Source organism: Mchenga conophoros, linkage group LG3 (genome assembly GCF_057382185.1).
Source record: "Mchenga conophoros isolate Kocher_MC1m ecotype Shallow Benthic linkage group LG3, M_conophoros_male_GT1.1, whole genome shotgun sequence".
Classification (NCBI taxonomy): domain Eukaryota; kingdom Metazoa; phylum Chordata; class Actinopteri; order Cichliformes; family Cichlidae; genus Mchenga; species Mchenga conophoros.
Window position 1 is genome coordinate 44,040,193 of NC_140528.1, and position 27,689 is coordinate 44,067,881.

General features: G+C 39.4%; 3 protein-coding genes across 6 annotated transcripts; all 3 read left to right on the forward strand.

Annotated features, from left to right (window-relative positions):
• The first annotated feature begins 4,858 nt into the window (after positions 1–4,858).
• Positions 4,859–7,443, forward strand: LOC146578873 (uncharacterized). 4 transcript variants are annotated; one of them, XM_085269062.1, is made up of 5 exons: positions 4,859–5,003; positions 5,577–5,701; positions 5,977–6,076; positions 6,182–6,291; positions 6,525–7,426. In XM_085269062.1, exons 1-5 carry the CDS (start codon positions 4,922–4,924, stop codon positions 6,711–6,713), a joined length of 606 nt encoding a protein of 201 aa, XP_085125188.1. In that variant the 5' UTR covers positions 4,859–4,921; the 3' UTR covers positions 6,714–7,426. The 4 variants fall into 4 exon arrangements, 2 of the variants coding, with proteins under 2 accessions (XP_085125188.1, XP_085125190.1); XM_085269064.1 differs by lacking the exon at positions 4,859–5,003 and adding an exon at positions 5,070–5,462 and having other exon boundaries at positions 6,525–7,443; XR_014891514.1 differs by lacking the exon at positions 5,977–6,076 and having other exon boundaries at positions 4,861–5,003; positions 6,525–7,421.
• Positions 7,444–12,873: 5,430 nt separating this feature from the next.
• LOC146578874 (uncharacterized) lies at positions 12,874–17,305 on the forward strand. The gene has a single exon (XM_085268855.1). It carries the CDS (start codon positions 14,681–14,683, stop codon positions 16,241–16,243), a length of 1,563 nt encoding a protein of 520 aa, XP_085124981.1. The 5' UTR covers positions 12,874–14,680; the 3' UTR covers positions 16,244–17,305.
• Positions 17,306–23,787: 6,482 nt separating this feature from the next.
• Positions 23,788–27,638, forward strand: LOC146578875 (butyrophilin subfamily 2 member A1-like). Its single transcript, XM_085269090.1, has 3 exons — positions 23,788–24,012; positions 25,689–26,042; positions 26,136–27,638. The coding sequence occupies exons 1-3, from the start codon at positions 23,943–23,945 to the stop codon at positions 26,285–26,287; spliced, it is 576 nt and encodes a 191-aa protein (XP_085125216.1). The 5' UTR covers positions 23,788–23,942; the 3' UTR covers positions 26,288–27,638.
• The last annotated feature ends 51 nt before the right edge of the window (positions 27,639–27,689 follow it).

The window sequence follows — 27,689 nt, forward strand, 5'->3', positions numbered from 1 at the left end:
AGGAAGCTTAACGGGCCCCTCGGACCCTCCAGCGGAGACAGGAGGCTGAACGGGCCCCTCGGACCCTCCAGCGGAGGCAGGAGGCTGAACGGGCCCCTCGGACCCTCCAGCGGAGGCAGGAGGCTGAACGGGCCCCTCGGACCCTCCAGCGGAGACAGGAGGCTGAACGGGCCCCTCGGACCCTCCAGCAGAACCAGGTTGCAGAACAGATGAAGTGGGTGTGATGTCAGAATGTCCAGAGTCAGAATGCTCAACAGTTCTGTAGTGGCGGCGGCCAGAACGCCGTTTCCTTCGGGATGAGGAAACAGGAACCGGTGGAGAAAAAGAGACCTCCTCCTCATCCTCTGACCACATAGCTGCCAGGAAAAAGGCAGGTGAATGAGGACCCAGCTGGTGTGGGGAGGGAGAGGAAGTCCGTGGCAATGTTGAGACAGAAGGAGAGTGTGTGTTGTCCTGGGGTAACGGTGGGGAAGATGTAGAGAGTGAGAGAGCAAGCTCGCCAGCCTTGACTTGCTCTCTCCAGGCAGTAATGGTGTCGTCCAACTTAGTGTTCTTAGCAAACTGAGACAGCTGAGGGTTATGGCAAATGATGGCATCCACTGCATTCAGCCCGACTGCCATAGTCCGTAAATCCCATGACTGGGCAATGTGGTCGAGCAGACTCACCATCCGCTTTATCTAGCCGTTGAACTCCGAGGAAAAAGAGTCTGCAGGGTCCATGTTCAGGTCGCGATCTTCTGTTGTGTGACGGCTGTGTGCGGACAGGAATAGGACCCAAGGTGCAGACTCCAGAGACAAACTTAAACCAAAACAGCTTTAATGCTGAACTCAAACATAACATAACTGGAAAAAATCAAAATAAACTAACACCGGTGGACTGACAAAACACACAGCAAAATAAACGGTAGATCACGACATGGACACAGAGAAACACAGGGCTTAAATACACAGAGGGAGCAATCAGGGAATGAGTAACAGGAGGGAAACACAGCTGTAGAATTGGGCTGAAAGATCTATCGCTTTATCACCTCTTCAGGTTGTAAATCGTGTTTTTAAAAAGTAACTAAGTAACTAAGTAATTAATTACTTTTGAAAATAAGTAATCAGTAAAGTAATGGGATTACTTTTTTGGGGAAGTAATCAGTAATTAGTTACTGATTACTTTTTTCAAGTAACTTGACCAACACTGCTCATTATGCAGTTCCAAAAGGTTCATTCTCCTCATCTGGACGTAGTGTTGTCAGTGGGAGAAACGTTTCATCACTCATCCAACTGACGTCTTCAGTCTGCCATCTGCCATTAACTTAACTGTCGATTTTACAAAACTCAATATTTTCTGTGTCAAAATCTCAAAATATTGCATGAAATCATTAAAAAAGGGATTTTAAATAGAGAAATGTTGGACTTGTAAAACGTATAATAATACTTATGTACTCAGTACTTGGTTTGGCCCCCCTTTGCATGAATTACTGCCTCAATGTGCTGTGGCATGGATGCTATCAGCCTGTGGCACTGCTAAGGTGTTATGGAAAACCTCAGAATCTCCGAATCTGAAAACCCACACAGCTGAAAATCATAAATTTGCTCACACAGCGGGCCAACAGATCATATTTAAGGTGTTGAATTCAGTCTGATAGAAACAGCCTCAGGTCCATCTGAGTTTTAGAGGCAAACATTTTTTCAGGCTCTTTTTTACCTCTTAAAAGCTTTTTTTTAATAACCTCTGTCACGGCGGGGTGCGCCGATGTATGTGGAAACAGGGCCCAAAAGCAGATGATGACGAGGAATTGTAATGATTAACAGAAAAGTGAACCTTTATTGCGATGACGGCAGGAAATGAACCAAGAGACCAAAACAAACAGGCAAAACACTAAGAAACAAAACACTAAAGGTACTAAGACCAAAAACTATAACTATAACTGTGGAGGAAAATAACAGGCAAGGACTAAGACTATAACTGGAACTCTGGTGAGATAAACAGACGAAAACTAGAACTATGACTGCAGTGATGTAAACAGACGAACCGACAATGGCATGAAGAAAACAAAAGGCTTAAATACAGACATGAGGTAATCAGGGGAAGTGGGGACACATGGGGGAACAGCTGACTAACATGAACCTAATGACAGGAGCAGTGAAGCTAAATACAAAGAACCAAGAACACACGACTCCTTCCAAAATAAAACAGGAAGCATAATGAAACGCAGACATGACAACCAGAACTTGACAACGTAAGACACAGACATGAAACACATGAAGAGCAGGGGAGACTTAACATGGGTTGGAAACATGAGGGGGAATTAATAAGAACTAAAATCACCTAGACATGGTAACAAATGAACTTAGAAAACCTGAAGGGCTTAACATAAACTATAAACATCAAAATGAACTCAAACTCAAAACACTGGGTCATAAGACCCAGGACCGTGACAACCTCAAAGGTCAGCCATCTGTTACCATCTAAATTTACCATCTAAACAGTTTTATTACTTTGTGACTTATTAGTTCATTTGTAATTGTAGGTTTTCTCTTTGTGGCACAAAGAGACTAAATCTATTCAAGGTTCAATTAAGTATTGATAATATAAAAATATGCATTGTGTCCTGTTACACACTGCAAAAAACGATTTTCAAGAAAGTAAAAAAAACCTTGTTTATGGACATTTTTTCTTATTTTTTGCCTAAAAAGAAAATATATTCTTAACAAGCAAGTTTTGGACAAGAAAATAAAGCTTATTCTAGGAAAATATGTCTAACTTTTCCTTAAAAGGATATTTCAGCTCATCTTGAGCTTTATTTACCAGTTACAAGGCATGACAATGGTTTGGTTGAATTTCCAGAATAAAAATAAGATTATTTTTCTCATTTCAAGAGTAAGGGCATTTAAACAGCTGCTCAGTTTAAGAAATGTATTTATTGACACTAAAGTTTAATATAATTGCTGTCAAGTTTGACACAATATGCAGTATATGAACAAAGGCAGGAACTAAAAGCACATGGTAAACATGAAATACAGGCCCATTTGAAAAACAGAAACAGCACAACTCATTCACTTTAGGCCATGTCAAACAGAATAATAGATCAGCATCAGTATATCTATACTATGGCAATGCTAAAATCGCATTCAACTGTCAGAATTTATAGGAAAACAACAACTTCATTTTAAAAATTGTCACAAAACTGTCCAAAACAATAACCTGAAAATACAGTTCATGCATGTAAAGCAGTGTACCTTTTATAAAACATATGTTGAGCTCACGTGTAGTCCAATTACATCACCCAGGTAATATTTCATGACCGCACATGTCATATCTTTGTGTGTGAAACTGTAATATGGAATGGAATCTCATATCATATCATTGTTGGCTGGCTTTCCACCACTGAATCAGTCCTGTATGCCCACATGTTACTCAGATTTCTGTTCACTGCTGATGAGGGTTCCCTCCTAGAACTGCAATTGAGATTGGTTGATTAATTGACTAGTTGCGGATAAGGAAATTAAATACAAGGTACACTGATAATTTCTAAAAAAAATTAATGTCAGAAATATACTGCATTTTATAATTTACTCTAAAATATGCATGTTTTCAAGCTGAGTTTAATAAATGGATATTCATTTAATGCTCATTGCTATTTGGCAGCTTAACTGTAGTTTAAAAGCCTTGAAAAATCCTCAAAAACCTAAAATGGGAAAGCTAAACTAAAGAACACAGGAAACATGGAAAATGTTGCAAAAACCTTACAACCTTGAACAAGGAACATAAGACATGAAAACATCAGGGAGGGAACACAGATGATAACACAGGAGAGAATACAGACGATCCGACAAAGAACACACTAAATATACACACACAAAAGGAAACGAGGAATTGGTAGACAGGCACGAAACACAGCTGACACTAATCAGATGAGAAGAGACCAGGAGGAAGCAAAACAGAATACACCGATGCAGGGCAGGGACTATCAAAGTAAAACAGGAATAAACACGAATATCGAACCAGGGACAATACACTGAAGACAAGGGAGGTACAGAGAACACCTAAACACTGGAAATAATTAACAAATAACTAGGAAACTAACTGACACAATGAATATTAATAAACACAAACAACCAAGGAGACTGCGGACCATGACAATCGGTTTATTTAAAACAAAAGTTTAAAAAAATACAAAATGTTGTTTTCTCTAGTAGAAGAAATTAAACACTATCAGAATATTCTTTATAAATAGATAGCATTGTTGTGGATTATAAGGAATAAGCATTAACATATCTACTGTTAAGCTGTAAAAACAAGTAGACATCTAACATGAATATTTTATATGATTATTTTCAAAGATATTAAAGTATATAGTCAGTCTCACCTTACAGATTTTTGTGTCCTAATCGATCCGCTGCATCGTCCATTGGCAAGGTGGTCGGAGTGTGTTCGAAGAATGTGATACCAAAATTAGCTGTAAACACGATATTCTTTGACACATCCATCTATGCCACAATCTTCACGGAAATCTGGACTATGGCTATGTGCAGAATTAATATGACTCAGTAGGGATTTGAGGGTCAGACCCACAAAAACGATGTAGATAACACAGCGCCAAATCATTTTGTTTTACTGGTCTGTGAACTACTTTTCCCATAAAGTCAAGATAACCAGGATTATTCCATTATGGGGTAGGAATGGCTATCCTAATTCAGTGCCTTATAACAGCTGTAGTAAGTAACAGCACCCACACGTCAGTATTTACAGAACATAATCTAACTAAATAGTCAAATATTTAAATATATATCATTTTATAGGTATAAAAGAGCGAACTAAACTATTTCCGTACACAACCCCATACTCTTGAGTTGGTACAGCCCACCTTCCCGCCTCTAGCTCCGTGCCTAAGCGGTTGGATTGCAGGATTTTGGGGTCTGGGTGTAGATGCGATACAGTTGGTACAGTGTGAAGAAATTAAGGCACGCTATGGAAAAACTGGACGAAATAACAATTGCCAACCTGAAAGGTATATGACTGTTTTGTTTTTTCTATGTTTTGTGTTCTGGTATGTTGCATGTTAAGTCGCTAGCATGGCAGGCTATACCCGGTTGTTAGCTTAGCTGTGCGGTTAGCTTAGTTGCATTAGCATTTTTAAATATGCTAGTGCAGAAAGTTATGAAAGAATTCATGTCCAGTTATTAGTTTCAGTGTCTGTGAATTTATTCAACAAGTGTGCAAAGTGCCATAAGTTAATGCCAGTTTTACAGAAATTGTAGGAGTTTCAAATTTCTATTAGTGAAGTTATTTCATTATATACTTTAGCCCAGGAAGCAAAAAAAAAAAAAAAAAACATTTATATGTATACATGCATTTAATTGATGTATCACAAATATATTACTTTTACCAGTCAATAGGAGCAAGGTAATTTAGAACCTGTGGAGCAGTGAGGAGGGAGAATAATGGAATAGAGTCATGGTTTTAAATGGTAAATATTAAATTATGTTTCCTATGTATCCTGTCTGTTACCCAAGCAAAGCTGTCAGCTGGCTTGCACATGAGGATAATGCAATGTAGTGATAATTGGAAACTCCTATTGCAGAAGCAAATGTTGGAGAAGACCTGCTCTCATCACTTTCACGAGATGACATCAAAGATCTGTTTCCTGGTCCTGAACATTGCCTCAGGCGTCGGGCTCTATGGCTTGCAGTGCACAAATGTGAAGAAGTAAGTTCTGTCCTATCGCTGTGTGACAAAACTGAGAACACACCAGCTTGTTTTATGCAGTTTCAAATAATTCCACCAATACTCACTTAACAGATAGACAGTAGAATCTTCTTTAGTTTTGATTTAAATCAAGTGGCCTACACATTTATTAAATATACATATTTTTTATTGTTCAACACTTTACTGATATTTTGTTGTACTATCTTTCATATTTAGAGACCTAAAGTTCTTGTGCAATTTTATGTGAAATTAGCCCTATGTACACTGTATTTTAGAACAAGACTGCTGCTGAAAAAACGCTAACAACTACTGGAGATGGTGACTTCTTCAGAGAGGAACCCAGCACTTACCTCCATCCAAAAACTTTGGATGGAGGTAATGCTACAGTATCTTGATTTGTCTACATTTATGCTTTGCAGATTACATTATTTGCCATGTTTAATGGTGTTGCCCTGTCTTATTTTTCTTTTTTCAAACCAGTGGAACATGCAGCAGCTGTGTTCAGAGCCCTTCCCATGCTTTTCCCTTCCAGCACAGTACCACCTAAGAAGCTGGGCATCTGTAGTGAGGCTTTTTTCCATGTCCTAAAGGTAAGGCTGCAATATTCTATGTGTATATATTGTTGAATTTTGCAGTTACTCATGTTTTCATTTTATATATTTTACTGTGGAGTCAGTCAAATATTCTTAAAGTTCAGATCCCCATAACATGTTGATGTTAATTAAAACCTACAAAAAAAGTTGATCTATTTTAAACTGTAATGCAACTCAAAAATTGTGTTTCTTACAGTCTTGTTCTAATACTCTTTTTTTCTGTCATGTAGACTTCAGAAGACCCTGAAGGCTACCTGCGTCAGCGACCCCTGGCTTGTCCAGTTCTGCTTGTCTCTGAAGGCAACTGCATGATAGCTGTTGGAACCACACCGGTGAGCACTTTTGACCGGAAGGATCTTAATGAGGGACTGCTCTATCTGATGGCATATTACTATGCCCTCCACCTCACATATCCATAGTGCATTTCCACGCTGCTGTCTGTCTTGCAAACTGAAATACTCAAAGACTCCATCCATGACCGAGATTCAACCCCCTCTTACAAGAAGACGCTTGGTGAGTGGAAGTCATTCATTGAGTGAGTCTCCCAGATGACAGACTCCATCTGCCTTGTTTATCAGACTCAGTGTTAGTCAGTGAGGTTGTTTTTTTTTTCTATAGAAAAGTTGTTCAAATGTAAAACACATGTTTGTTTGTGTGGTCGTTAAACTTGTTCTTCTAAAATGTTATGTAATATAGGATTTGAAATAGTGATTGTTTTAAGCTTCAGCAAAATTTATTTTTGATACCAGCCATGAGTGTGTTATACTGTTATTATTCATTTTAAGAGTATCTGGAATATGCACTTCTTATATTGGCCATGTTACACAGTACCCTGCTGAAATGTATAATTTTAGGCATGATTCTCCTGGAACAGACCTCAGTGAGTTACTGACCCATTGCTGTGTCAATAAAAGCGCAAAATCTAAGAGTGCTTTTGCTGTCTTAATTTAAGATGAATTCCCTTATTTTTAGTAGCTTTTTGAAGAGATGGTGTCTTATTCTCAGGAATTTTTGCTGATTATTGTTCTCAGAGTCGAAACATAATTCTTATAGTTAGCTCAATCAAGAAAGAAACAATTCAGTTTTAAGAAAATTTGTCCTATAGTAAGGTGTTTTTTTTAATGTGAAAAATCTAAATTAAGGTATAGAATCTTAAAGTAAGCAAATAATTCTTGAAAACAGCTTGTTCAAGAAAGCATAATACTCATTTTAGGTGCAGACTTTCTAAATATCAAAGTGTCTTTTACTTATAATAAGTCACATTTTCTTCAAATAAGCATACATTTTAGACAATTTTGTCTAGTTAAAAGGCATATGGCAGTTAGATTAATTTGCTAGTTTTAAGAATTCTAGTCAAGCAACTTTTGCTTACCCCATTGGCAGATTTTTTTGCTCAAAACAAGAAAAATTTGTCAGATTTAAGAATATTTGGCTTGTTTCAAGTATAGCTGTTTTTGCAGTGCAGTTACTTAGTTATTTTTAAGAAAATGTTCTGTTGACCTGGTTTTCTATTTAAATGTTTTCTGGTGTTATTTTCTGATTACATTAGTTATTATTATGCACTCTCCTAATAAATCCCTGGAGCCTTATGGGGTGGGTGGAAATAGAGAGAAGGTGGGTCACATGAATGAGACTTTGAAAGGCAAAAAGACAGAAGAGCACTGAGATGAGGCCTAACGCGTCTCAGAAAGCAAGAAAATCATAGAATCAGACTGATGAAATTAGTTTATGAATTTGGAAGTGATGCAGGCAGATGAGTTAATACAGATCTATCTTACTGAACTCATGCATGAGCTTCATTGTAATGCACCATTGTCTCCATTTTACGAGTCATTAAAAAAAGTTGATCATTATGTAAATGTATGCATGCTGCATGTCACATATACACATTTATAAACATTTCAAGTGCAGCAGTAAAATGTAAAGTACAGTTTTATTATTTTGGATTTATTATGCATATGTTTTTTGTGCATCGTTGTGTGCTGTATGTTAGTGGAACTGCAATGTTTATTCATTTTAAGAATTTTGATTATATCATTTATCAGATATATCTTTTAGTATTGAGATGTATGCACAGGAAGATAATCTGCATTATGTAAATGTATCAATTCAACGTCATCTATACCAATGTTTCCCAACCACTGTGCTGCAGCACATAGGTGTGTCGTGAAAAATGATCATGTGTGCAGGATCTGGTTCCACCTGATTAGTACTCTGAGGTTACATTCACACTGCAGGTGAAAGCGCATCAATTCCGACTCTTCTGGCCCAATGCGACCCATCATTGTGTGACAGTATGAACAGCACAAATCCAATATTTTCAAATCCGATCTGGGTCACTTTCGTATGTGGTACTGAATCCGATACATATCCAATGTTTTAGAAAGCGACTGCTGTTTGAACGGTCATGTCACATTAAATCTGTCTTTTGTGTCACCGACACAAGACAGACGCCAATTATCAGCGCCGGAGAAGACATCGCAAACGCTTCCTGTCCATCCAGTGTTAGTGAAACTGTTTGGAAGACAGCATGAACATTTTATTTGTACAATGGCTGGCTGTTTATAAAGAGAAACACTTGGTTAGCATTTTTGTGCCAGTAATTCCCACTGCTGCTTTTACTGAAGTGAACTGGTTGCACTAAAGTGTATTAGGTCAGGAATAGGTACTTTTAGAACGCACCCTGGGTCTCTGTTTCTGTGTTTGTCATGTTTTCTGCCTTATTTTGATAGTCCTTCTCCATCTGCATTGTGTTCTGATCAGGCTCAGTCCAAAGAAGTTTTCATGATGATTTTAAGATCCTTTTTCAAGGGGAGGGAACTCCCCTTCCTGGAAAGGAAGCTGTCAGAGTGGCTCACACCACACTACAGTGGCTTCTTAGCAGTACAAAGCAGTAGAGTACAAAGTTGCAGTACAAAGCGAGTTAATCCGGGTCACCCTGTGCGTGGTGCTGGATGGTGCTAACGCGTTAACGAGCTAACTGCGTTAATGCTTTGAGGACGATCCGTGATAACTAGCTAAGTGCTGTCAGCGTTAATCTAGTTAAAATGACATTAACACCATAACTGCATTAACGCCTCAAATATCCATTAGTGAGTTATCGCGGGGCTGCACAGCCCCACTCACGGGGCGATCCGCGATAACTCGCTAACGGAGATTTGAGGCGTTGTTACAGGAAAAATGATTCTATGTTTCTTTACCTTCTTTTAAATGTACAAAGATGCCTTTTGTCTGCCCTTTGCCTATGGTTAGATTAGTTTAGAATAATCTTTTTAGACTTTCTCAGCAAAGACATACTGTTTTGGGACATATTGTTTTAGATTGTTTTATCTCTCACAGCCTTCTCCCAGCTCTCTGCTGACGAGACTAGCGCCACATATGGAGTTGTTTATTTTATTTGTTTTGTATTTTCTTATCCTGTTCTCACTGTCTTTCCTATAAAAATTACCAAGCCACTGTGCATGGTGTGAGTTGTTCTTAGCAGCTCACCCGTGTACACGTTTGATAAAGAAAGTAACTTTGTCTCATTGTGTCTTTATTTCTCCTGGGTCTTTTACAGAGTTTTCCCCCAACATTTCTTCGTCCTTCGGAGCCGGAGCGCCTCCATCGTGTCCCATCTCCGTGACCAGTCCACGTTGCTCGCCTGTCGACAGCTCACATACTAGGTGTGTGATAAAAGACCAAGAGCGTTAAATTCGAGTCTTGGCCAACGTTCTTAGAAAGCGACCCACGGTGGTAGGGCCCGATCGAGGTGGACCAGACCCGGCGACACTGACCAGGTAGATACAGACACACTGACACAATCTTGCGTAAAAGCGCATTTTGAATTCAGGGAATTTAAAATAGCGGAAGTAGCTCGTCGACTGGTAGCGTAGCTCGTCGACTGGTAGCTCTGGGAGCTCGTCGACTGGTAGCTTTGGAGCTCTGGGTAGCTCCCCCAGCTGGGTCTAGACTGGGTCTAGGGAGTAAGTAGCTCTGGGAGCTCCCCTTATCATAAGGGTTCCGGTCGCGCGCGCGTCGAAGCTGTGAATGTGAATGTGTGTGTGTGTATTGTTTTAATTAATGGAGCAAGCTGAATTTTCACGGTCCAATAAGAGACTGAGCTGCTCCTACTGTGTTTTTCTTTTACTGCTATTCACTGACGTGCTGGTGAGTTGAGAGAACGGTCGAGTTCCGTCTCGTAAAGTTCACACCGCTTTTGGAAATAGTCCGAAAGTAGAAGGGCGTGTGAGCAACCACTCTCGTCTCTAATACCAGCGAAGGTGATAGCAGCTGTATCGTGTATATATTACTTAATAAACAAAAATAAGTAAATACATAAATAAGATGGGTAATCAAGCAAGTGAAATTAAAACTCACTCCTGCTGACGAGCAGTGGTGAGAAAAGAAAAGTCCGGACGCCGGACAAAAACAGTGTCTGTAAACTGAGAGATTTAAGAAAACAAAATATAAACAGTCAGAAGAACAGAACTCAACTGCCAGTTTAGTAAAACCAGAAGACGAGACACTGTGCAGTTCCCACAATCTTTTTAGTAAACCATCACTCATTCCTGCAGCCGCATCTGCAGCAACACCCATATCAGGAAGAACATAATAATCCTTTATTAAGTGAAAACTAGAGATCAAAGTAGTTTGAAGTAGTTTAAAAGGGTTGAAAACAGACCCCACTGAGTAGATATAAATATAAAAAGTACGAAATAAAGATGAACAAAGGGAAAGTTACAGTAGAAATTATCTTTAGAATATTTGAAATTAATAATAGCAAGGATAACAACCTGTAAAGTGATATTAACAATGAAACACAGTTGGCATGATGACCATGCCCAGCATGTATAAAATGAATATAAAGCAAATAATTCACACAAAAATATTTTAATAAAATAAATAAGGTATATTAAGGCTGTGTCACTGTTCAGCCAAGGACAGTGTGTGAAAAGGTAACTGTCTCCACCTTGGGAAAAGGATGATTCTGCAGGTCATCTGAAGCCCTTGATGGATACAAAATAAAATATAAATAATATATTATAATAGAACTGCCTGGTCCACCATGCAACAGAGAGAACAAATGTGACCGCAGATTGGATGAATTCTAAATTATCTGTTTGCTGAATAAGATGATCCTAACTATCAAATTGGCTCAGTAGTAGTATAATGGTACACACTGATAAAATATTATAATATGCTATTGCTGTTATATAAGACAAAGAGGATAATATTAACAATGACATAATATTAATATGAAGAGGCACCTTAATCGGTTATGATGTGAGGTGAATAATTGTTAAGCAGTAGTCTGCATCAAGCTTAAGGTTTGCTGAAACTCAGTGTAATGACAATACGGAGAATAACTAAACTAATGAAGTGCATAGAGGTACTTGACCAGCTTGAAACTTATCATCCTAGAATGACACATTGCTGAGATATAGAGCACACCTATAATAACAACCAATAAGCAAAACCCTGTAGACAACAGCTAAAACTACAGGATTGAGAAGCTGAATTAAATATGTAGACACTGCTAAGCTGATGAGCATGTTCCACATTTTCTTTTCTTTTTATTTATTTGTTTCTTTTAGAGCAGAAGCTGCTGTAACACACCCAAAGAAAGACTCTAGGTTTGACCAACCGTCTCAGTCGTGGGCAAAAAGATGTCAGTCAATAACATTCTAAAAGATAATTTATTGACGAAAAAAATATATCAAGAGATAAAAGATAAAACAGTCCAGTGTCCCACTTAAGAATTGTATAAAAACACACAGTCCCAAGGCCAGAGCCAGCTATGCCACACAGCCAAGTTGCACTCCACATGTTGCCTTTTAACGGGGTTAGAAGTCGTCCTTGGAGACCCACCACCCTGCAAGCATATAGTCAGTGGTCACTCAAGCCTCTGCAACCCAGCTGCCTTTAGGCTGTGGCATATAATAGGCCCTGGACTGCACAGAGAGACAAAACGACACACTTAATATAAAATTCATAGGGCAAAACCAATCCATCCCAAACATATCTGATTTCATCACATTACATACCTGCACAGAGAGACAAAACAACACAGCAGTGTTTGTAGTGTGGGCTATAAGAGGACCGGTGTATCAGTGCAATCAAGTACACCTGCCTCTAATTAGTCCAACCCCATTCCAGCCATTGGCTCACCAAAAATGTGACACACACAAAACCACTCCCAACCCAGTGCAACTTCACACAATAATATGGAGCAGAATTAACACAGGCACATTAGTCTACCATGTTACAAGCTGCATGCTATTACAAGCCAACATATGCAGACTTCTGCCTTGTTCGGGTGGCAGCATTTTTCTTTTTTCTTTTGTGTCCTGACACGTTTATGTTTTTTGTTTTTGTTTGATTATTTTGTTGGTTTTGGAAACGAATTTAAACGAACTTGTGACAATACTTGAGAGTCACAGTGACACATAGTGATAGGCATATGATTGAAAAATGCCTAGGTTTAGAGCTGTGAGCTATGCAAAGTTAAATATATATATACATATATATATATGTATATATATATATATATATATACATATATATATATGTATAAATGGGAAACAACCCTAACTTGAAAGTTTGAAATGTGTGAGATCCATGAATTGTTTGAAAAACTAGAAATTATTTAAAACTGCCTTAAGTGAAAATGTAGAGTTGCATCTATTCTCCCAAACCAAGACAAACAAAAAAGAAGAAGCTTTCTGTAACTTCAAAATAAGGCTGACTGTTGACAATAGACTAAAACACTAATCCACAGGTGGCTATCAGGAACAGAGAGGCGAGCAAAGTCACAAACACTAAGGCTGCAGACAGCCACGCAGAAACAGCAGATAACATAGAGACAACGCCTGCTAGAACCGTGGAGAGGAAGGTCACTTCCCACGAGATTGTAGGAGTAGAGGACAAATTAGTTGCAAAGTCAGCTTCAGGCCACACAACTGTACAACAATTAACTGCCCTTTTAGAACTAGTACACACAGCAAGTGGCCGCAGGTGCTTTATTAAATGCATATATGACCCGTCATGCCATTCTTTTCTGGTATTACACCTGAGTGCCAGAAACCGACCGAGTATCACAACATTCTGAGATTTAAACAAACTCCAGGCCCAGATCCACCTTATGATCAGCAAGTGTGGAAGCTAGGAGAACAGCATTTGACCTTACAGCACAGGCCGAAATTGTGTAGGTTACGCAGTAACCACAGATAGTAAAATAATAGAAGCAAAACCACTTTCTTCTTGATGTCCTGCACAGAGCGCTGAGCTGATAGCTGTGATACGCGAAAGCTAAATACACAAAGACAAACTAATAAACATACATACAGACAGCCAGTATGTTTTCTCTGCTGTGCATCATTTTGCAAAAAATTTGGCATAACAGAGGAATGATTACACCAACTGGCAAACCAGCATGCCAACCTCTTACAACGCCTACTGACTCTTTCATTACTACAGGCAACAATTTTGCTGACAGAGCAGCAAAATAGGCGGCACAACAGGCAAACATCACATTGATGGCAGTAAACACACATCAGATTCCACTGGATGTGTTGAAAAATGAACAAAAAGCAGCAAGCACAGCAGAGCAGGCAAAATGGCTAAAACACGGTGCAGTTCTGACAAACGACTTAATGATGTGTTATGGCAAGCCAGTGTTGCCAAAATTCCTCCACAAAATGGCGGCATTAGTGACTCATGGCTGTACGCATTTGTCAACGGGGGGACTGACCAGTATTGTCAACTCTCATTTCTACACTGTAAATTCTACACAATACTCTCATTTCTACACTGTAAATTCTACACTGTAAATTTTGAAACCTCAGCAAAACAATTTGTCAGAACGTGCATGACGTGTCAAAAATATAATGCTCAGGGAAACCTGAGACCACACAATCCATATGGACTTTATTGAGCTAAATGAATGCCAAGGGTAAAAATACACCCTAGTGGTTATAGATGTATTCTCAAAGTGGCCAGAAATCTACCCAGTGAAAAAGGCAGATACAATTTCAGTAGCAAAATGTATGTCTAAGTTGTAGGAAAATAAAGAGATGATTGTAAATGACGAAGAATGTAATGATGTCTATCAAGTGTCTTGCAGACTAAAGCCCAGTGACTGGGTTCTGATCAAGGTGCTCCAAAGGAAAAACTGGAGCACACCCAGGTGGGAGGGGCCATACCAAGTCCTCCTCACTACACCGACCGCTTGCAAAATTGCGGAACGACCATCCTGGATCCATCAGAGTCACTGCAGGCGAGTCAGTGAAGCCATCTAAACACAGCTGACGGCAGGCTTGCCCGCTTGTTGTGATCTCGCCCGGTGGAGGGGTCAGCTTTCCTGGCCGGGGGGTCTACTCGCGACAGGAGGGTGTGTTCCGTCGTCATGAGGTGGTGGCTCTTATCAACTGCAGCGGCCCTGACCATGGCCGGGCTCCTCACCTTTGCTTCCATGAGGGACAACAAGTCACGCTATATGGAGAAAAGGCAGACACTGTATGACAAAGGAAAGTACACCAAGTTTCCCCATGGCTACGCCACTAACTTCTGGTGGCAGTTTATGAACACTACAGCTCATTTGAATAACAAAACTGACTGCTATGCATGTACCCATATGCCCCTATCCTCGCAGACGTCTGGCCTGTGGCCGTACAGCATACCTGAAGATCGCAGTTGGTGTCTGTTGGGCCTGGCAACACATCCAGGCTACGGTACTCTTTGGTCCAAAGCCAACTACAGCATCCCAGCAAAAGCAACCTGGAGGTCATCATCACTCACAAATGTGAACTGTTCCGGACAGACCTACCTACTGACCTGGCCCCAAGTCTCAGACCCACTGCCTGATGTAATTCTACTGAACAAACTGAACGCATCACAACTGCCAGTATGTGTGATGAACAATGGCTCGCGGGCAGTGGGGGAGCTGCCTACTCACCTATGTAAGTCCATATACACTTTCTGCCCACCAAGGAACGAGAGGAAGTGTATGGCCTGTTCAATCAACGCCACCTGTGCCAGTAACACGACGCTGATGGGCCTAAACTGTCGCTCTGACTACAGCTACCGAATGCCACTACAAACAAAGACTCAGTACCAGACAGGATGTGCACGGACGGCACCCAGCAGCAGAGGAACCAGAGTTTTGGCTGACTGGTACTTCCTATGTGGCAACAAGGCTTATCTGTCACTCCCTGAAGGTTGGGGAGGTCTGTGCGCCCTGGTGGAATTATCAGATCACGTTTTCTTCATGCAACGTGTTGCACATCACCCAAGCCGCCGACAGAGACGTGAAGTGGACTTCACCTCACCCAATTCTTTCGGCATTACTGTGGACACTGGAGTGCCGGGAGAGTTTCGCATCTGGGGAGGTGGAGTGAAATTCTTACAGAGCTTGATCCCCGGCATTGGAGTTGCCGAGGTGCGGGATCATGTGGAAATCAACCGATATGCTCTGCTACGACACATCAACTTGACTAAGACCCTGGGAACCGCCTTAGCAGGAGAACAGCAGGCCATCAGAACGATGGTGCTGCAGAACAGACTGACACTAGACCTGCTAACAGCATCACAAGGAGGAGTTTGCAAGCTGATCGGGGAAACATGTTGCACTTTTATCCCTGATGGATACGAAACTGGAGGAGACATTTATGAAGCTTTGCAGAATTTGACCGCTCTGCAAAAATATGTCACTGACCACACACCTGGAGCAGCTACAGCACAAGGCTGGCTTGACTGGCTGTTCAGCGGTTCATGGCTGGCTGCTGTAGCAAAGCCATTTTTCCTTCTAGGTCTCATCATGATAGCACTGCTCATATTAGTGTTGTGTGTGTTGCCATGCCTAAGAGTAATGATTTCAAAGATGATAACAACTACAATGACTGCTTATGTTGCCGTGCCTCAAGAAGAACAACATCCCGTTGCAATTCTGTTAGAGGAGAACTTGTACTAGCTGCTAATAAATGACGTGGTGATTAAAAATGACTTGTCAAGTGATCATGCACTGATTAAAACATTAGTAGGTTATGCAAGTTTTCATGCTTTTATTTTTTTTGAAGTCTTGACTTTTAAACATAAAGTTTTTCATTTTAAATATAACGTTTTCATGCTTTTATTTTCTTTGAAGTTCTCATCCTTTTATTCTTTGAAGTTTTCATTTTAATATGAAGTTTTCATTATTTTACACATAAAGTTTTCAATTTACGGCTTGCATCGGTTTAAGTATAAGGTTTTCATGCTTGTACTTTTTGAAGTTTTAAGTTTTCATTTCATAATATAAGGTTTTCATCCTTGTATTTTTTGAAGTTTTCATTTTACATATTAGGTTTTCGTCATTTTTAAATATAAAGTTTTCATTTTACTTTTCATCCTTTTATTTTTTGTAAGTTTTCGTTTTAAAATATAAGGTTTTTATCCTTTATTTTTTTTGTAGTTTTAGTTTTATTATTTTTTCTTGTTTATTCCACTTGTTATTTCATTTACTATGATTTTCATTTACTATGTTTTTCTTTTTATTATTTTCTTTTGTTTTATTCTTTAGACCAAATGACTGCCATTTCTGCTATGCTGACATTTTGAAAATTTAAAAATTGCCTAAGATACTTAATAAATAATTTTCATAGACAATTGTTGTATACATTTAAAATAAGTTAAACAGGAGGGAATGTTACAGGAAAAATGATTCTATGTTTCTTTACCTTCTTTTAAATGTACAAAGATGCCTTTTGTCTGCCCTTTGCCTATGGTTAGATTAGTTTAGAATAATCTTTTTAGACTTTCTCAGCAAAGACATACTGTTTTGGGACATATTGTTTTAGATTGTTTTATCTCTCACAGCCTTCTCCCAGCTCTCTGCTGACGAGACTAGCGCCACATATGGAGTTGTTTATTTTATTTGTTTTGTATTTTCTTATCCTGTTCTCACTGTCTTTCCTATAAAAATTACCAAGCCACTGTGCATGGTGTGAGTTGTTCTTGGCAGCTCACCCGTGTACACGTTTGATAAAGAAAGTAACTTTGTCTCATTGTGTCTTTATTTCTCCTGGGTCTTTTACAGAGTTTTCCCCCAACAGGCGTTAACGTCAGCATTACTATCTATCTATCTATCTATCTATCTATCTATCTATCTATCTATCTATCTATCTATCTATCTATCTATCTATCTATCTATCTATCTATCTATCTATCTATCTATCTATGTATGTATGTATGCATGCATGCATGCATGTATGTATGTATGTATCGATCTATCTATCTATCTATCTATCTATCTATCCATCTATCTATCTATCTATCTATCTATCTATCTATCTATATTTATATATATACACTATGTACACACACACACACACACACACACACACAACCATGCATGTGATTAGGTTCCACTGACAGTTTAGGAATGCTTTAAACTGGATTTGAGTTTATTTGTATTTATAAGAGGGCTACACTGTTGTGTATGGTCAATTGATGCCCTCAGCATAAAAGATTTCAAAGATTTTTTTTACAGTTTTTCTCAGTTGCTTTGGTGCATTTCTCACAACAGAATTGATCTCTGCACCACTACTAAGGCTCTTCTCAAAACAATTAGTGCAAACTGCAAAACATGGTGGATAACTTGCAAAAGTGAGTCACTTCATCAAAAAGAAAAGTCAGTTGTTCAAAATAAGTAGTCAAAGCTTCAAAAGCAAGTCCCTTAATCAAAACAGATAATACATTCATCAAAAGCAAGTACTTATATCAATCAAAGTGTCAGGGCTGTCACAATTACAAGTCATTACACCAGCACCTTTGGTCACAAAATCAAATGGTTTGAACATGTTCTCATTGTGACGGATTTCTTTGTAGGTGCTTCCCAATGACATGTCAAGTCTGGACAGCATGCATGGCATGTTGAAAACCATAAATTGTAAAGGAAAATCAAGACACTCCATATGCACTCTTGATAATATTTAATTGAAACTGTTCACAGCATTGTGCAAACTGGGGAAATACAGTAAATCAAACATTTTACAGCAAACATAAACTCACTTAGACAGTAAACCTCACTCCAGTGGTTATGAAACAAAAAAACAAAACTGAAAAACAGACACTGCTGCATATCAATCATTGATATCTAGACGCTCCCGTCTGTCTGCCCACATATTTGCATCAACATCACAGCGAATGTCAGCTCTATCGATGCATCGGGGAAAGTATCTTCTGGAGTGTCAACTCCACTCTCTGCAGGACTCTGCTGTGATGTCATCACAAGCTGCATCCATAGCTGCTAGCAGGGTCATTTGGGTATGTGGATGCCTGTCATATACCTTCCACCTCCAGAAAGAGAAAAACTCCTCAATTGGATTTAGGAATGGAGTGTAAGGAGGAAGAAACTCCATAAGTATCCTGTCGTGTGCTGCAAACCACTGCCCGACTACAGCAGAGTGATGGAAGCTAACATTATCCCAAACCACTACATACATTGTCCGATTGTCACCAGGATCATCCCTTTCATTTTGTGGGATTAGGTCCCTATAAAGAGCGTCCAGAAAAGCCAACCGGTGTTGTGTATTGTATGCACCAATACGAGGAATATGGGTGTGAACGCCATTTTCTGAGATTGCTGCACACATTGAAATATTTCCTCCTCGTTGGCCTGGGACATCAATGGTGGCTATTTCTCCAATGTGATTTCGTTCACGCCTTTTGCAAGATTGAATCCCGCTTCGTCAAGATATACAAACGTGTGCAGGGGTTTCATGGAAACTCCTTAAAAATAGGGTTTTCAAAATGGGTGTACAAAGTGTTTGACAAGATGTTCAACAATTTTGAGTGCACTGACACAAGCAATGAAATGAAGACTATTAGTTGTGAGGACAATGACTATTCAGCCGGTACAAGTATAAATAATTGTGACATTCATGATAAAAGAAAGGAGATAGTGATGAATAGCAAGTCAAAAGTGACCATTCTTTAGATATTTGTACTTACTCAACTGCTTCATGTCCAAAGGCATTTGCCTTTGGACGCAATGAACATGAAACCGCCACAAGGTTGTGCCAAAACGACTACATGTTGTGGAGGTTGAACTAACTGTTGTGCAAAGTTTAATTCTGTTGTGAGAAATGCACCAAAGCAACTGAGAAAAACTGTATTAGCTGCAATGTGATGTAGCATCCTAAGACAAATAACACATGGGATTTTAATTTCTAAGTTGTTCTCACACTTTCATACTCAAAAGTTAGATCAGCGCATGGAAAAAGCTCACTGCTACATTTAATCACCTGTTCAAATCCACCATGACAGAATGACTTGAACTTAATTCCCACATTTGGCACACATCAGGAAATAATCATGCTTCATCACTGCTGGAATTACTCCATTTAGGAGACGACACTGCCTGAGCAGAGCAGCATGAGGCTCAGTCAAATGTCACTTTATACTACAGAGCAGGCGGGTTACAGACCGTCGATCTGACTAGTGACACATTTTTATCACCAGTAAATTAATTAGAGTAATTAACCCTTGTGGTGTTCATATTTTTGTTACTCAGCCAGTGTTCATGGGTCTGGTGGAACCGCTAGAGTTTTGGCTTTCCAAATTAACACTATCAAAAAGTTTTATGTTAAATTACTCAACAGATGTTTACTTCATCCCAATTACAAGACATATGAACAGCAAACATGGTTAATTTTTTCCCTTTACCTTTGTTAGATCACATTTATGAATTAATGTGCTTCTCGGTTTTTTTTTTGTTTTTTTTTTTAAATAAAATGTTATAAAAAATAAATCAGTTATAATCAAGTGGAGTGAGTGGAAAGACAACACATTTACACGTGAAGCAATATGTTTCACAACTAAATGGGATCAGCTGCTCATCAATGGTGACATTAGGCCCAGGGATGTAAAACAGGGGAAGGTGGTGCACACACTTATCCCACACTGTCCTAATGGCAGCAAGCTTGTCTCTCTGCCGTCGAGCTGGTCTGTCGTCTCGGTTATCAAAACGGATAATCCTGGAAATTTTGTGGAAGTTTTCCAGAGACATTGATGCACGGAAAGGTTCGTGTCGATTTCTGCATCCCACAGGGATTCTGTGGATTCCCCTTTGGACCTGAAAACTCCTGCAAGGATAAGAACCTCAAAGTAGGCCTTTGGGGTTCTTAGATGAATTTGGTCCATCTCCTTCCAAAAACACACCTTCCTTCTAGATTACTGCAATCCAGAATAATTGTCTGGATGGAATCTGGGATGAAAAGCTAAAATGAAGACTTGATGTCCTGCACATGAGTAACTGTCAGCCGTGTTGGCCCTGGCTTATCACAGTAACAGCTCTGCAGGGTGGCTCATTTCTTGGGCAAGAAGACCATTCAATGTCACCAGTTATTGACATCCATATTTCTTCACTTGCTGTCTGGTGGGCTTGTTCTGGTCCTGGAGCTGGCTGCAGATGGGGTACTCGTCTTCGTTTTGTTACTAAATGGTGTTCAACCTCATCCTCTTCTTCAAAGTCACTGTCAGACTCTGAATTTTCAGAAATGTGAAATATTCTGAAACCTCTTTGTCAACATCATCATCAGAAGCTCCTCTCTCTTCCAAAATCAATTGGATGGCCCTCGCAGCAGATAATCTTTTGCCAGAGATTTTGGCAGAAAGAGAAAGACCACACGTACAAACAAACCAACTTTAAACCCTGTGTGCTGTACAACAGAGGGGAAAGGACAACAGGACCCACTACCAGGAAGGTCCCACAGCTACTTGCTTGTCCTTGCTTACTAAGAAATCCACTGCAAGGACATTAATATTTTTAAACAAATGTAAAAATGATACGGTACTTGGCACTAGGTGCTGCAGCTGCTGTGTGTGTATGTATCTGAGAGAGATTTTGCTTCGTCATGGAGAGAATGAGGGCAAGAACTTTCTGTCCTGTTAAACCAGTTGGTGCAGCTTTAATCTGATCTGGAATCAGTCCAAAGAATATACGTATAAGATTTTTATCACAGTATTTACGTGTTTCATGCATCATCAATGAGATGTTTTTGTTATACTTTGCAGGAGCATGAACAGAACCTGTGATGTGTGCGTATGTGCACGAGTTTTAAATAACTTCAGCTTTTATCATTTATCGTTCACCTTTTGTTATTGTAACGTAGTTACTTTACAATAAAAAGTATCTTGAGGTAACTGTTGTTGTAAGTTGGTGCTATATAAATAAGTAAGTACTGTAATTACTTGCTTACTTAGTGATTACTTACTTACAATATAAATAAACATATTATGTTATTCAAAATAAAATAAAATAAAATAAAAAATACTTTATTACAATGTTCATGATTAGGGAAAGTCAGTAACATGGTGGACCAGTATTGCCTATATTAACTCATCTCTGTGTTTGCTGTGGGAAATGGGCACTAGTATGGGAGTTGTTTGTGTGTTTCACAATTGCTGTGAGCAAATGTCTGTGTGTTGGATTAATTGAAGGCAGGTGTATTTGATTGTACTGATCCTCTGGTCTACTAAGGCTACCTTCACACTGCAGGCGAAAGCGCATCAAATCCGATTTTTTTTTACCCTATGCGACCCATATCCGATCATGCTATGACAGTGTGAACGGCACAAATCCGATATTTTCAAATCCGATCTGGGTCACTTTCGTATGTGGTCCTGAATCCGATACATATCCGATGTTTCAGAAAGCGACTGCTGTGTGAACGGTCAAGTCGCATTAAATCTGTCTTTTACGTCACCGACACAAAAGAGACGCCAATTATCAGCGCCAGAGAAGCGCCCGAGAAGACATCGCGAGCGCTTCCTGGCCATCCGGTGAAACTGCTGGGAAGACAACGTTGGAGAAACGTGAACATTTTATTTGTACTGTATAATCTGCAGATTCTGACAGAAATCTGCAACTATCCTTTGAAGCACCGCTCCTCTCTAAAACAGCAATAAGGATCATTATTAGGTTATCTACATTATTTTGTAAATAACAAAATAACTTAAAGCAAAAATTGGGAAACATGAAGTCCGAAGTCTTTATATTAAGGGCCATCAGTCAAACAATATTGTTTGGTCTGGGTCTAAACAGAGCGCGTTGTGTGTGACATGTTCTTTTGCGCATGCGGGCCGCTTTGAGCGTTCACATTAGAGCGCATTTGCTGTCGCATTTTATTTGTAGTGTGAACGAGCAGCCAAAAAATCGGATTTGATCAAAAAATCGGAATTGAGCATTAAGACCTGCAGTGTGAACGTAGCCTTATAGTCCACACTACAAACACTGATGTGATATTTTGTCTCTCTGTGTAGGCCAGGGCCTAGTATATGCTGCAGCCTAAAGGCAGAGTTTGTCTGCTGAGGCCGGGGTGGTTGCTGGATTACTACTTTCAGGGTGGTGGGTGGAGGACAACTGCTGTTCACTGTTACAGCTGTTGGCATGTGTAGTGTAGCTGACTCTGGCCTTGGACTGTGTGTTTGATCGCTATTGCAAGTGTGAAACTGGACTATTTTAGCCCTTCATTTTTATGATCATTGTACTAATAAATTATTATCTTTTTGAATTTTATTGGTTGTCATCACTCCCACATCTGTATCTGGAAGTCCCATGGGATCTTGGCTTGGTCATTCTCAACTATCTCGGGACTTCCAGGCCATACTTGTCACAGATGTTTCTGTATATTATGCACAGCACCTTTGTTATGGTGTTCCCTGTATGCCTTGACTGCTAGCACCATGTACCAGCTGCTTTGCGCTGGATTGTCTCACTACTTCTCTCTGTTGGTGGTACATACCATACAGGGACCTGTCCTTCTATGATGACTCCTCTCCTCGCTCCTTCTTCTTTCTCAGGTTTTTGCTGCCTGATGCAATAACTAATCACATGGCCAGTTGTGGCCACCCTCCTAATGTACTCATGGATCTCTGTTGTTTCATCCAGGATATTGGTTCTGGCACTCACAAGGGGGGGGGGGGGGGGGGGGGGGGGGCTCATTCACTCCTGCATATAGCTTTATGTCATCCATATAGACATGGTTGCTGACAGTATCTGTAGCCACTCTTGGTAATGATCACTCCCCAGTGGGGACAAAGAATCTCCTTAACGCACTTGCAAGTCTAATAGCAGTTTTACGGTTTTTCTTTTCAGTTTTAGGACAATAAATCATCAAGTTGACCTGGAAGACTTGGTCAATGTAAAACAAATGTTTTGACTGTTAATATGAACCCACTCTACAGCCCTAAATTTTTTTATAATTAAATCAAAAGTACTTGAGTAATAGTGTTTACTGACAGAAAGGATGACACCCATGTAATGCTTGGGTGGAGACAATGCATTCATCAGGGCATCTGTTAAAACACACACCTCAAATAACTAATAAAAGAAAAGAAGTCAGTCTGCTCTCCCACAAAGGCACTCCCTGTTATTTTTATATACGAACGTCATTATCTTTGGCATTGTTTTTTAAATAGTCCCAGATTTCATAATCAACATCAACTCCTCTTTCCTCATGAGACAGTCAGAGAGAGAGGCTGAAAATAAGCATGCAGAGCTGATATGACACTGACCAGTGTTTAACCTAGTCAGGTTTAAAACAGAGTTATTCTGTTCTTCCTGGGGGAAAAAGGCTTAATCATTTAGAATAGTTTTATTTAGCTTTGAATGAGCAGAAGTGGATGAAATGCCGGCTGGGAAAAGCTCGTCTCTCTGCCAGATTTTACTGTCTGTCTGCCTCCTGTTTTCCTCTACAGGTGAGACTGAACTTGCTTTAAATTCAAGAGGATTCACAAATAGAAACACACAACGAAGAGCCATGTTTGGATTCTTGCTGTCTATGAGTACATGACACGATCAGATGCTACTGAGGAGTTTTTAAAGATGTGAGCCCCTGCTCCAGAAAGTAGAGTCAGTGAAAGTTCTGATTTTGTTAAGCCTTAGATATGGTCGAGAAAATGGGTTCATTTAAACTCCAGAGATTCAGCTGGACATGTGCTGTGGTGATTGTGAGGTGGAGACTGCAGCTGCTGAGGGTGCACTACTGCTGAACCTTTGGATGGCTCTTTTGATGTTTTCAGCTAAATCGTGTTTGTGCTGGTAGGCAAGAAGTGAAGCAGCTTATGGCAGTAAGAAGAACCGGACCACTACTGTACACTTTAGCACTGGAGGTTTTCGTAAAGCTTTTATTTTGGTATTTCCATTGACCGGTAATATAAATTTGCATGTTAGCTAAATATTTAGTTTCCTGTAATATTTAAATTACATTTAAAATTGTGTTTTAAATATACAAAGTAACAAATATTTTAGTAAATGTTGTACGCGTTAGCTCCTTAACTCGTTAGCACTGTGCAGCACCATGCACAGGGCGATTCACGTTAACTCGCTAACGGAGATTTGCCGCATTAATATGGTTATGGCGTTTATGTCAAAGGTTTATGAATGAGAGGTCTGGAAAATGCTATCAAAACACATGTTGAAATCCAGTTCTTGTTTTTCTCAATTAGAGTTGCATCGCTTCCCTTTTTACGGTTAACTTGAAATTCACCATTTTTGAACTTCTATCAGAAATTTCATCAGAGCTCCAATAACACCATCGTTTCATGTTATTAAAAAATCTACAACCTCATTTTCATTCAAAGGAGTTGATCTCAGACATACATGAGCCTAAGTTTTAAGGGACTGTCTACAAATTGCAACACTGAAAAATAAAAAAATTAAAACAGAATATTAAGAAATATTAACTAAAAAAACTCTGCTTTCAAACACTATAGAGTAAGAAAATTCATTTCATACCAGGTATTCAGTATAGTGACCCCAACTGTGTTATCTACCACGCTGATAGCCAGTTACTAAATAGGCTTTCTCTTTAGGCTCTGGGGGCTGTGTTTTGGTGACAGCCATATTCTGGACTGACAGTCTCTCAAATAAATGAAGGGAATCCGTACAATGGAGGAGTCTGTGTACAGCTGTTGAATGTGTAATGACTGTTTCCTATGTGTGTTGTTGTTGTAAGTCTGGTTTGTCAGCATATCCTGTTTGTTCATAATAATAATAAAACAGGTCCTTCTGATCTTACTGCAACAGTGAGTCTGAAATAAGGCTTTAAAACTGTTTTATTTAAAATAAGGTATATATTTCAAAACTTTGGCAAATCTACATGTAAACTAATCAATGATGCATCCATGCTTGCCAAAGCTAACACACACTTGTCTGAGATGAAAACTTAAAGTAATTGTTAGAATACTCAGTATTAACTACTTATTATAAATGTTCCCTCTGATTTAATTGAATGTATTTACATACTGCAGGAACTCACGGTGTGTCAGATGCTTCTATCTCACACCATATCTCAGATTAAAAAGACTTTTTAGTTCAGCTGAGCTCTGCGGGCTCTCTGTCTGTGAACTAATAAGGTTCTCCCCTGTTTCAGATGGGAAAATCATCAAAGCTGAGTCTGGACAGAACGTGTCTCTGCCATGTCAAACTCCAAACATCAGCATGCCCATCAGAGCTGTGGAGTGGTTCAGACTTGACCTGCAGGAAGGACATGTTCTCATGTACCGGGGTGAGCAGTTTATTTCATTCAACCAGCTTCCATCGTTTGTGAACCGGGTGGATCTGCAGGACAGACAGATGAAGGACGGAGACGTGTCTTTGACTCTGAAGGATGTGACGAGTGATGACACTGGAACATTTCAGTGTTACGTGGTCCAGAGAGGAACAAATGGCAGGAAAAGCATTTTTGAGTATATCAGCACCGTCTACCTGAGAGTTGTTCCTCCAGGTGAGTCATTTAGAAGAGGAAATGGATTCTGTTCTGTTCTTCACTCATCACCTACCTGACAACTGACACCTCACACCTGTTTCTCACCTGCAGGTCAGACAGGAGGACACAGGAAAGGCAAAGGGAACGAGGATGTATCCTCTGGACTGGACTTTTGTTTAACAGTTAGTGTTATACTTGTTACGCTAGCTCTTGCTTTTTTTATGACCTTCACAATACCCAAAACACAGGAGAAGAAGATTTGATCCAGACCTCAGATGACTCGACAGGTGAACCTTAAGTCACCTACCCACTAAACATTGGACATGGGATAGACGTGCAGATCATGTCTATACTGGGTCCATCAGTCCATGACCAATTCTGAACATCTATATATCCAAACTAGGTCCACAACTTGAAAGACCTCATCTGGTGTTACAGAAATGGCAGATAAAAGTCACTCCGAGGTCACTTTGCTCAGTGGGTTGTAGATGTCTAACACCTGAATTTATTTAATAATGTCTTTAGTGTTTCTTTAGAAACATTATTAAAAAGATTTAAAAAAATAAATGAATGAAACAAAGTGTTTCCTTTTCCAAGATTGTTTAGCTGTTAAAAAGCAATCATTTAAATCAAAGCTGGATGTAGTCAAGTCTTCATAGAGCAGCCAGTCCCAAATGACTGCTACAATCCACTTTCACCAAAACTTGTTTTTTATTTCCAGAATTATTTCTATCATTATGTTTTCATTTATTAATTTGATGATTAAATTTTTTGGGAAGCACTGTGTAACACTATAAATGTATGATCACATACATCATGTTGAAACAGGACTCCTACATGATCTAGTCCTCACTCATTTTGTTTCTATACTGTACATACAGCCTGGTATATATTTCTTTGGGAGACGGTGGAATATGTTTGTCACTGTCAGACGTTGTGTATTGTTGTATGTGTTCAGAGATAAAGAGAGTTTACAAAGTGAATAATAAGCAGGTTAATCAGTGTTAGTGAATCTGCTCAGATATATTATTGAAGCTGCAGAGCAGGAGGATTTAGTTGTAAGTTACACTGCATGTAAAAGGGATCAATAAAAGGTCATTATTGTGTAAATTTATACCTAAACAAACAAGGTAACCAGGTGGGTTTAAAGATCTTAACCTGAGTTAACGTTGTGTTTTTATGTGATGACAAGATGACAGTGTGTACATGGACAAAAAAAGATGGTGAAATTCTGTTTAATAAATTGATGAGGAAGAGTTTGCAGACTGAACACAACTTATGTCTCCTGCTCGTGTTTTTCTGTATAAAACAGGCCCATCTGAAGGCCTGCAACAGCTACAACGAGCTCTCATGTTCCCTGTTTCTCATGAAAACACTGCAAAATGTCAACATTTGGGACTTATAGAAAATCCCATTCTAATTTATTTAACATCCTTCTCATTAGAGTCAGTCTAACTCTGTAAACACCCTCATTACTAACACAACCCACATACTCATAAAAAAAACACTTGTCGTGAAATCAATCAATGTAGAGCAGTGTCACAAACCACGGAGGCCCCAGAAAAGTGCAATCAAACGGTGAGTTTATTAACACCCAGGAGAAAACATCAGCATACGTCTTCTGACAAAAATACATGTTGAGAACACTTATAAAGCAGTGAGGTA

Excerpts from the sequence above, each read along its gene's own strand:
- LOC146578874 (XM_085268855.1), top strand. The coding sequence starts at position 14,681 with ATGAGGTGGTGGCTCTTATCAACTGCAGCGGCCCTGACCATGGCCGGG.
- LOC146578875 (XM_085269090.1), top strand. The coding sequence starts at position 23,943 with ATGCCGGCTGGGAAAAGCTCGTCTCTCTGCCAGATTTTACTGTCTGTC. Across the intron at positions 24,013-25,688 it reads CCTCCTGTTTTCCTCTACAG|ATGGGAAAATCATCAAAGCT; the intron begins GTGAGACTGAAC and ends CCCCTGTTTCAG. Across the intron at positions 26,043-26,135 it reads CCTGAGAGTTGTTCCTCCAG|GTCAGACAGGAGGACACAGG; the intron begins GTGAGTCATTTA and ends TCTCACCTGCAG.
- LOC146578873 (XM_085269062.1), top strand. The coding sequence starts at position 4,922 with ATGCGATACAGTTGGTACAGTGTGAAGAAATTAAGGCACGCTATGGAA. Across the intron at positions 5,702-5,976 it reads CAGTGCACAAATGTGAAGAA|AACAAGACTGCTGCTGAAAA; the intron begins GTAAGTTCTGTC and ends ACTGTATTTTAG. Across the intron at positions 6,292-6,524 it reads CTTTTTTCCATGTCCTAAAG|ACTTCAGAAGACCCTGAAGG; the intron begins GTAAGGCTGCAA and ends TCTGTCATGTAG.